We start from the raw sequence: 10916 nt of genomic DNA, 5'->3' as shown, positions 1-10916 counted from the left end.
GTAAACACAGGGGGCGCGCACGTCACGCAAGCCTCACAGGAAGCCGGCGTCGTCTCAAGGAAAGAGGAGAGAGAAAAAAAAATTCCCCTGAAATAACTGACAATCACTTCCACCAATAGGCGTCGTGCACCCACCTCTCCTCCGCCAATGACGTGCAGGAAGGTAGGCGGGTCTTCCGTACGTCTGACGTCACACGTCCCCCGTACTGGCTGCAAGCCCCACCTTTTGTGTTTCCCGCACCGTCAATCAAAATAGGAAAAAAAAAAAACGCGCCTGGTTCTGTCGGTCCGCAGCGCGCCTGTGATTATATACTCTAATCATGTTACGCGTCTAATAAAGCGACCGCGGCCTGCGCAGCCCTGCCCGCCCGGGCCTGCTGGCTTTCGTCCTGTGGATTGTACAGTTTTTTCCTCCTCTAATATCCTGCCACAAACACAATGACCGGTACGTAACCAAAAAAATCGGCCGCCCGCACGTCTTTCTGTTTTTTTTTTTTTAAGAAGCGACAGGGAAAAAAAAAAAGAGCGCGAAGATTGTGTAGCGCGCAGTGGGGAGGGAGTGTGAGGGAGGGAAGCGCCGGAGACAGAGGGAGGAGGAGGGGAACCCCGCGGGCTGCAGTCATGGCGCTTGATTCGGTCGTTTTGTGTCTCCTCAGCTCCGGAACAGCCCGTTAAGAGGGAAGAAATGGCCGCCATGGAGGTGGACGGGCAGAGCGAGTATCTGCAGCACGGCAACAGCAGTGACGAGAGCGACCAAGGCGGCGGCGGCCAGGTAAGGACTAGGCCCCGGTAGGCCTCAGAGCGCGGCGGCGGCCCCCGGCCTCGCCGTGCGTCTCCCCCACCCGCGGGCACGGTACCCGGGCACAGGCCGGGGGCACAGGACACTAAAAGGCACCAAAATAGAGGGCACAAGAAGCGTTACTTCCTGTGTCTGCTCCGGAGGAACGGCCACCCACTTCTCTGTGCAGGTGCCGCCCATTGTGGGTAGGACGCTCCGCCGTCAGCTCGTCGTGCCGCCTGGCTGCGGGCTCGGTGCTGGAGGACGGCGCCGGAGCGGTAAGTAATGAGCCGCGGCTGGAGCATAGACAACCCCCCGAGGGGGAGGGAGGCAGGGCAGATGTCCTCCTGAACCCCCCACCCCTCTACCTCCCCGGCTCAGCCTCCCACCGCTCCTCCTCCCTGGTGGCCGGCTCCGGAGGGGGTCCCCCAGCCATCGCCGCCGACCTGCGCCCGGTAATCGGGGTGATGGGGAGAGCACCTGTCTGCGGGGTGGGGGAGGGGAGGGCTGCACCGTGTGTGCTGGCTGCACATGGTGGGGATGGCTGACTCCGGCTGGCTCCATGGCCAGGATGTGTGGCCCCTGCACAGAGGGGCTGGTGACCTTGTCATTAGGGCACAATGTCACCTCTGCTGCTGCTGCAGATTGACTACTGTTCCCTTGTGTCAGCCAGGCTGCCAGGTCTTGGGCTTCCTTCATGTCTGCTAGCTATGATCCTGCAGAAGTCATACTGAGACTTGTAGTGTCAGTCCGTAATAGCAATGTTGCATCGATAATTTTCTAACATAGGCACTGGCACCACTCACCTCGCTCTACTGTTCCCTGGTGTCAGCCCAGGCTGCCTAGAGTGGTCATGGGCTTTATCGCCCCCTTTCCTTCCAGTATTTACAATTGCTATCATCCTGCAGAAATCATGCTGAGCCTTGTAATGTCACAGTCCTTAAGAGCAATGTTGTGCCGATAGTGTAAACTTCTGTGATCTTCTAATATGGACATTGTCGCCCCTGGCGACTGTCTTTTGTTCCCTGGTATCAGCCCAGGCTGCATGTATTGCACTAGGATTTCATCTATAGTTATGCATCTGCTTATCATTCTGCAGAAGTCAAGCTGAGACTTGTAGTGTCAAAGACCCTCAGAGCAGTATTGTCAATAGCATAAAATAATGCAACTTTCTAATACGGGCTTTGTCGCAACTAACCTTTGTCTGCTGGCAACTGTTTTATGTTCTCTGGTATCAGCCCAGGTTGTCTGTACTGGTCTCAGGGATTTGTTGTTGCCCTTAGTTGTGGTGTCTGCCTACTATGGTCCAGCAGAAACCATTCTGAGACTTATAGTGTGGCAGTCCTTTAGACCAGTGTTTTGCCACTTTCTGATTTGTTGACTGTTTTTATTGCGGTCATTGAATCGAAACATTCTTGTTGACTACCAGTACAGACTTGTTGTTGTTGTGTTTTTTTTTTTTTTAAATAATCTAACTTCTTATGCGCATGTGTCTTTTCAGCTTTCTTCTTAGATGAACATTTTAAGTATATTTAAGGCTTTATTCATTCATCAGTATTTGTATGCCAAAACCAGGCGTGTCTCCAAGTCACAGGTCACCCGGCTCAATGATTGGTCTGTGGCGCTGCTACATTGCAGTATAATGCAAGCTATTAAGCATTGCAGCCCACAAGGAACTAGCAAGTCTGAAACTGGTTGGATTGTTTTTGCGACTTGTTGCAGTACCTTACTGTTTGCAGCTATCATTGGCCATGACACAGGTTGCTCTGACAAAAGGACAATTGGCCTACCTGGAACATGACTGCTGACAGTAATCATCACAAGTGTCTGCAACCTGCACTCCAGCTGTTGTCAAACTACAACTCCTAGCCTGCCTTGAAAGCCACAGGTCATCCATTTTTGACATCTTTGCAATTGTTTTGAAAACCTGCTTTAGGCTGTTATTACAAGCAGCAATTTGTTGCAATGTTGTGGTTTTATCGCTGGTGGCTTTCACTCTTTTTATGTATTTTTTTTTTCTATCAGGCTTCATCTAAGGCTAGGTTCACATTGCGTTAGGGCAATCCGTTTAGCGCATATGCTAGCGGATTGCGCTAACGCAATGTCACAAAAGGGATCGTGTTGGGCAATCCCGCTAGCGCAGATACCTGATCTGCGCTAGCGAGGAACGGACCTCGGACGCTGCAAGCAGCGTCCGCGGTCCGTCCGAAACTAACGGGACATCGCTAGCGCGTGCCGAAAATGGCATGCGCTAGCGATGCGCTAGAGATCCATTAGCACATTGCCGTCAATGGGTGCGCTAACGGATCCGTTGCATGGCGTTAATTGCGACAATTTCGCCATGTAACGGAGTCTGCTAGCGTTAACCCATTAACGCAATGTGAACCTAGCCTAAATGTTACTTTAAAATCTGCATTGAAAATATTAGTGTTTTTGTTTTGATATTTTTGGGGTCAGAATTTTTATTTAAAAATGCAATATACACATCGGTGGTATCTTTCTAAGATGCTTGAAATATATATATTTTTTTCACAAGTGTTTGGAAATGAAAAAGTGAAAGATTCTGTAAATAGATTTCCTCTACTGAATTGTCATTTGACCACTGCAGCCAATCAAGTTGCAGAGGTGACAATCCTTTTTCCACTTGAATATGGTTTGTTGTCATTGGACTGTACTTTGGTAAATGAGACGCAGAGTGGCCTCATTGACATATAAGAGGCAGTTAGTTTGGGTGGTGTGACCCAACAGACTCAGTATTCTAATCTGAGGATGTTTTGTGGACATGTGAAACCAGCCATACTTTGACTAATAATCACCATCTTACAACTGGGGTGGAGAATCTTTCTGACAAGGACCATTTGGATATTTATACCATCCTTCGGGGGCCATTCAAAGGGTGCACTAACTCTGCCCACAAAGTACGTCCTAATGCTGGCACTGTTGTCAGTATGTAATCTTTCATTGCACGCACCTCGATGTTCAGTAGTGAACATTGCGTGGTCCTGCTCACAGAGCAGGAAGAAAGTAATGGGCTGGCGGCTGGCAAAATACAGCTGCCGGCCCAAGCACTGCGGTCCCCGGGAATCTTCCCAGGGGCCGGATAAAGGTCAAGGGCTAAGGTTCCCCACCCTTATTTTACAGTATGCATGTATGTACTGGCAAAGTTATCAATAGTGGCCAGCTTTGCTGAGTAATTGTCCTGCAAGCTCAGGTTGTATCCACAAGAGTCCTGCCTCCTAGGCCTCTTTCACATTTCAGTTGGTACGGCCCGACGTACCGACGGACGTTGTGCAAATAGTGCACAACGTGGGCAGCGGATGCAGTTTTCAGACTCATCCGCTGCCCATTATGAGTTTCGGGGAGGAAGGGGGCGGAGTTTTGGCCGTGCATGCGTGGTCGAAAATGGCGGACCCGTCGCACAAAAAAACATTACATTGAACTTTTTTTGTGACGACAGTCCGCCAATTACCTACGCATCCAGTGCATGACGTATGGAACGTGTGTCCATACGTCGCGATGCGTCGGTAATACAAGTCTATGTGCAAAAAAACGCATCCTGCGGGCAACTTTTCAGGATGCGTTTTTTGCACAGAACGACGCATTGCAACGTCTTCAAAAAGATGGAAGTGTGAAAGTAAGCCATACTGTAAAATTATTGTTAAAGGGAACCTGTCACCCCCAAAAATCGAAGGTGAGCTAAGACCACGGGCATCTGGGGCTTATCTACAGCATTCTGGAATGCTGTAGATAAGCCCCCGATGTAACCTGACAGATGAGAAAAAGAGGTTAGATTATACAGGTCCTTCTCAAAAAATTAGCATATAGTGTTAAATTTCATTATTTACCATAATGTAATGATTACAATTAAACTTTCATATATTATAGATTCATTATCCACCAACTGAAATTTGTCACGTCTTTTATTGTTTTAATACTGATGATTTTGGCATACAACTCCTGATAACCCAAAAAACCTGTCTCAATAAATTAGCATATTTCACCCATCCAATCAAATAAAAGTGTTTTTTAATAACATACAAAAAAACCATCAAATAATAATGTTCAGTTATGCACTCAATACTTGGTCGGGAATCCTTTGGCAGAAATGACTGCTTCAATGCAGCGTGGCATGGAGGCAATCAGCCTGTGACACTGCTGAGATGTTATGGAGGCCCAGGATGCTTCAATAGCGGCCTTAAGCTCATCCAGAGTGTTGGGTCTTGCGTCTCTCAACTTTCTCTTCACAATATCCCACAGATTCTCTATGGGGTTCAGGTCAGGAGAGTTGGCAGGCCAATTGAGCACAGTAATACCATGGTCAGTAAACCATTTACCAGTGGTTTTGGCACTGTGAGCAGGTGCCAGGTCGTGCTGAAAAATGAAATCTTCATCTCCATAAAGCATTTCAGCCGATGGAAGCATGAAGTGCTCCAAAATCTCCTGATAGCTAGCTGCATTGACCCTGCCCTTGATGAAACACAGTGGACCAACACCAGCAGCTGACATGGCACCCCACACCATCACTGACTGTGGGTACTTGACACTGGACTTCAGGCATTTTGGCATTTCCTTCTCCCCAGTCTTCCTCCAGACTCTGGCACCTTGATTTCTGAATGACATGCAAAATTTGCTTTCATCAGAAAAAAGTACTTGGGACCACTTAGCAACAGTCCAGTGCTGCTTCTCTGTAGCCCATTTCGGCACCTGTAGCCCATTTCCTGCACACGCCTGTGCACGGTGGCTCTGGATGTTTCCACACCAGACTCAGTCCACTGCTTCCTCAGGTTCCCCAAGGTCTGGAATCGGTCCTTCTCCACAATCTTCCTCAGGGTCCGGTCTCCTCTTCTCGTTGTACAGCGTTTTCTGCCACATTGTTTCCTTCCAACAGACTTACCATTGAGGTGCCTTGATACAGCACTCTGGGAACAGCCTATTTGTTGAGAAATTTCTTTCTGGGTCTTACCCTCTTGCTTGAGGGTGTCAATGATGGCCTTCTTGACATCTGTCAGGTCGCTAGTCTTACCCATGATGGGGGTTTTGAGTAATGAACCAGGCAGGGAGTTTATAAAAGCCTCAGGTATCTTTTGCATGTGTTTAGAGTTAATTAGTTGATTCAGAAGATTAGGGTAATAGGTCGTTTAGAGAACCTTTTCTTGATATGCTAATTTATTGAGACAGGTTTTTTGGGTTATCAGGAGTTGTATGCCAAAATCATCAGTATTAAAACAATAAAAGACGTGACAAATTTCAGTTGGTGGATAATGAATCTATAATATATGAAAGTTTAATTGTAATCATTACATTATGGTAAATAATGAAATTTAACACTATATGCTAATTTTTTGAGAAGGACCTGTACTCACGCGGGTGGTCCGATCCGATGGGCGTCGGGTCCTCCCATCTTCATAGGATGACGTCCTCTTCTTGTCTTCACGCTGCACCTCCGGCGCAGGCGTACTTTGTCTTCCCTGTTGAGGGCAGAGTAAAGTACAGCAGTGCGCAGGCGCCGGGCCTCTCTGACCTTTCCCGGCGCCTGCGCACTGCAGTACTTTGCTCTGCCCTCAACAGGGAAGACAAAGTATGCTGGAGCTGCAGCATGAAGACAAGAAGAGGACGTCATCGTTAGAAGATGGGAGGCCCCGGACTGCGACACCGACCGGACCGCAGCGGGACCGCTTCTGGGAGAGTATAATCTAACCGCTTTTTCTCATCTTTTAGGATACATCGGGGGCTTATCTACAGCATTACAGAATTCTGTAGATAAGCCCCTGATGCCGGTGGGCTTAGCTCACCTTAGATTTTGGGGGTGACAGGTTCCCTTTAACTCCAGACCTCCATCCAATTTTAAGAATATACAATAGAGATGAGAGAATTGATTAGCGGGACCCATGGCCAACAGACTGGAGTCCTTCTAATCACTTATGATCTTCCAGAATCCCCAGGTCATCTTCTGATTAGCAGGCCAAATGTGGTGCTTACTGAAATAAGTTAGGGTTTGTCCAGACCCAAAAATATACACAAGTGAGCTTTATAAAGTAACTTAATAATATATAGTCCTAAGTGCCAAGAGTCCTAATCATAAGCTAATGTGCTATATTGACTCCTGGGGTTTAGCTGACCGGATTCATAGAATTGGCTAATGTAGCTTCCTGTTCCGTCATGCCTATTGAAATCCCTCTCCTGTGTTGTGGATACCTGATGACTATGTGCCATGATGTTTGGCCCAGTAATCACAATTATCAGAACCTTTTGGTTATATTCTGTAGATCATTCCAAATTATAAGTAGTATCCTCATCCCTATGTAGCAGCAGTCATGTCAGACAGTGTCCGCTCCGGCCCTCTGCAGTGAAGAGGTGATTGGTCGGTAATAGCATTACATCATCTATAGGAAATGACCTGGATTAATTTACGGCAGCAGAATACATTGGCATAAACAGACTTGAAGTAGTCACCCAAAGCATGTTTGTTGTTATGCGATGAACCAGGCTTATGCTATGAAATATTTTATTCTTCAGAAGTCTACAAGAAGTAGCAGTGACGTCAATGAAAAAAAATCTAATTTTCCTCCGTTTAATAAGTCTTTCAGCAGAATGTAAGACTGCAAACCTACATGGCTAGCTTTCAAGCCATTTGTAACCAACTTGGAAACGCTGAATGTTTGGGTATCCACTTGGCAAATGTCACATATAGACAAAGATCAAGTTCTACTAGTAGATCATCGGCTTAAAAACAGTATGCAGTGTCATTCAGCTGCTTCTGTGGCCAGCGCAGTATTGTCATGTATTGAAGCATGAAGTTACAGGACAGGGATAAAATATCAGTTTACAAATCATTAGCGAGGTCTCATCTGGTTTATGCAGTTCAGTTCTGGACTTAGAATCCTACAAAGAATGCCCTGGAGATGGAAGAATGCAAAAGAAAGGCAGCTAAATGGACTTGGGGGGTGTAGAATCTTAAGCAGTGAGGAAAGATTAACCCCTTCCCAACATTCGCCAAGAGTATACACTCCATGTATGTCAGGTCTCCATGTCATGTATGAGACGGGGTCAGGAGCTGAGCCTCCACCGTACCTGAATGTGTTAAACAGCTGGCATCTGCCTGTAACAGGAGCGATTGTAGCAGTGCTCAGATTGCTCCCTTTAAATGCTGCTGTCACTATCTGTAAGCGGCATTTAAGGTACTAGGTTCGAGGAGTGCGCTATTCTGAGGGACCTTGGCCCACCCATGTTTTCACAACGCAAGCGAGGGTTATCAACAGGTTGACATGTTAGTTGGGGATTTGCTTAACCTCTTAACGTCCAATGACTGACATAGTCCGTCATTGGACGCCTCCCCCTGCTTTGGTGCGGGCTCTGGAGATGAGCCCTCACCTTTTCCAGCACATGACAGCTGATCTGATCAGCTAACATGTGCTCCTATCAACCATGGGTAGAATCGCGATTCACCTGCGGCTGTTAACATGTTAAATGCCACTGTCAAACTCTGACAGCGGCATTTAACATGCACGTGCAGGAAGCACGTCATTACCTTCTCCCATTGGTGCCCGTGTCACATGAACGCGTGTCGCCGATGGGTCGACATGACAACCAGAGGTCTCCTGGAGGCTTCTACGGTTGTCACTGCCGGATTGCTATGAGCACCGCCTGGTGGTCAGCTGGGAACGCAGCCTCAGTGACCAGCGGTAACCTCAATATCATCGCCGCTGACGGATGTTGAGCTCACAGCAGTTCTGTCACCAGTGGTTCTCAGCCTGGATGATCACAACTTGGCACCTCCCAGGTTGAAAACTATTTATCTCAGACATGGATTATGGCATGGGAAGAGCTGGACAAAGCACCAGAATTGGCGCATCTAATAAATGTGCCTTTTCTGGGTGGCTGTGGGTTGCTATTATTAAGCTGGGGGGGACGACAAATATTCCTAAATTATATATTTACGGTATATACTCGAGTATAAGCCGAGATTTTCAGCCCATTTTTTGGGGCTGAAAGTCCCCCTCTCGGCTTATACTCGAGTCATTCCCGGGGGTTGGCAGGTGAGGGGGAGCGGGAGCGGGGGTTGTCTAATTATACTTACCTACTGCTGGCGCGGTCCCTGCTTCTTCCAGCGCTGCAGATTCTTCCTGTACTGAGCGGTCACATGGTACCGCTCATTACAGTAATGAACATGCGGCTCCACCTCCCATAGAGGTGGAGCCGCATATTCATTACTGCAATGAGCGGTAACTGTGACCGCGCAATACAGGAAGAAGATGCAGCGGTGGAAGAAGCAGGGTCTGCAGGGACCGCGCCAGGAGCAGGTAAGTAAACGCGGAGCGCTGCACGATATTTACCGCTGCACGATATTTACCGCTACTCGTTCCGGTGCTGCTCTGTTTCCAGCGTCCTCTGGCTGTGACGCTCAGATCAGAGGGCGCGGTGACATGGTCAGTGCGTGCCCTCTGCTGAGCGTCAGTGCTGGAGACGGAGCCGCACGAGGAGCAGGTAAATATTGAAAGCGCCGGCGTCCTGAGCGAAGAGAGTTGAGTATGTGATTTTTTTTTTTTTTTTTTTTATTGCAGCAGCGGCATTATATATTGCACAGCTTTATATGGATCATCTATGGGGCAATAATCAACGGTATGCAGCATTATATATGGCACAGCTTTATATGGAGCATCTATGGGGCAATAATGAACGGTGCAGAGCATTATATGTGGCACAGCTTTATATGGAGCATCTATGGGGCAATAATCAACGGTATGGAGCATTATATATACAGTAGCACGGCTTTATATGGAGCATCTATGGGGTCACAATGAACGGTGCAGAGCATTATATGTGGCACAGCTTTATATGGAGCATCTATGGGGCAATAATGAACAGTATGGAGCATTATATATGGCACAGCTTTATATGGAGCATCTATGGGGCAATAATGAATGGTATGGAGCATCTATTTTTATTTTTGAAATTCACCGGTAGCTGCTGCATTTCCTACCCTAGGCTTATACTCGAGTCAATAAGTTTTCCCACTTTTTTTGTGGCAAAATTAGGGGGTCGGCTTATACTCGAGTATATACGGTAAATAATTTAATAAAACAAAGTGGGGACCCTTTTTTTCCCCTTGATGATCAGCCTTGCTGAGGGATGCAACTGTCAGTTTTGCCTGGCTGGTTATCAAAAATACAGGGGAAACTGTTATTAGCAGCAGCAAGTGTAGGCTGATGGGAGTAGTAGTCCCATCAGCCTCCATTTGCTCTCACAATTATCAGTTGAATATAACTCTCAACATTCTTGTCTGCCAGCTGTGATCTCATCTCCAGCAGGGAAGAATAAGCTGTCTTCAGCATCTGTTGCCGGGAACAGCGTGAACAGTACCACTGCATCCCAGGCACCGGTGCGTGTCACACTGATGTGCACACTGATGACATCCGTGTGTCATGTGTGGAACATTTTGCGGCCTGTGCTGCTGTTCAACAAAATGGACATGTCAGCGTATTTTTCCAACGAACACATTGTCCTTGGAAACACACTGACATGTTTACAGACCCATTCACTTGAATGGGTCTACATGTGTGTCTCCGAATGTGTGAAAACTGTCACCACATGTACCAGACACACTGTTGTCTGAAACAGGCCTACAGAATATCTGATTGCTGGGGTTTGACCTCTGGGATACATTTTTGGTCAGGAGAAAGGTTGTCCCTTGAATACTGTGTGTCGCTGCGCACAATACAGTGAATGGAGTGATCATATATGTGCTCTACAGCTTCATTTAGGCTAGGTTCACATTGCGTTAGTGCCGCTATGTAACGGATGCCGTCAGCGGACTGCACTTAACGCAATGTGAACCTAGCCTTATATAGGTGTCTTGAGGACCCTTGTTCCCATGATCAATAAGGGTCACCGTTCACCTGAAGTTATCTTTTGCAACGTCTAGTCCTGAGCTCAAAATCCTTCCATCAGTCCTTCTGTGCTTGCGGCTGTGTGGCAGGATTCAACATACAGGCGATGACTAAAATTAAGCAAAAAATAAAAAAATCTCTTTACCCCAGTTCAGGGGCTACATTGGTTGTCTGTGACCATTGGACACCAAACCATTGTGAACCTCCTGCCTACTGACCTCTCCCGATTTTGGTCTAGGATGCAGCAAATCA

The 10916-nt window shown here is 47.4% G+C and overlaps 1 protein-coding gene across 1 annotated transcript in view; it reads left to right on the top strand.

Annotated features, from left to right (window-relative positions):
* The first annotated feature begins 241 nt into the window (after positions 1-241).
* The window catches only part of SP3 (Sp3 transcription factor), a 48605-nt gene continuing 37930 nt past the window's right edge, over positions 242-10916 (top strand). The window contains exons 1-2 of the mRNA XM_069733168.1: positions 242-444; positions 656-771. Of these exons, the coding sequence (XP_069589269.1) occupies positions 438-444; positions 656-771 (123 nt within the window). The 5' untranslated portion in view covers positions 242-437. The remainder of the gene's footprint in view (positions 445-655; positions 772-10916) is intronic.

This window comes from Ranitomeya imitator, chromosome 7 (genome assembly GCF_032444005.1).
Source record: "Ranitomeya imitator isolate aRanImi1 chromosome 7, aRanImi1.pri, whole genome shotgun sequence".
Lineage (NCBI taxonomy): Eukaryota > Metazoa > Chordata > Amphibia > Anura > Dendrobatidae > Ranitomeya > Ranitomeya imitator.
The sequence above is the reverse complement of the archived record's forward strand: the minus strand, read 5'-3'. Positions and strand labels throughout refer to the sequence as shown.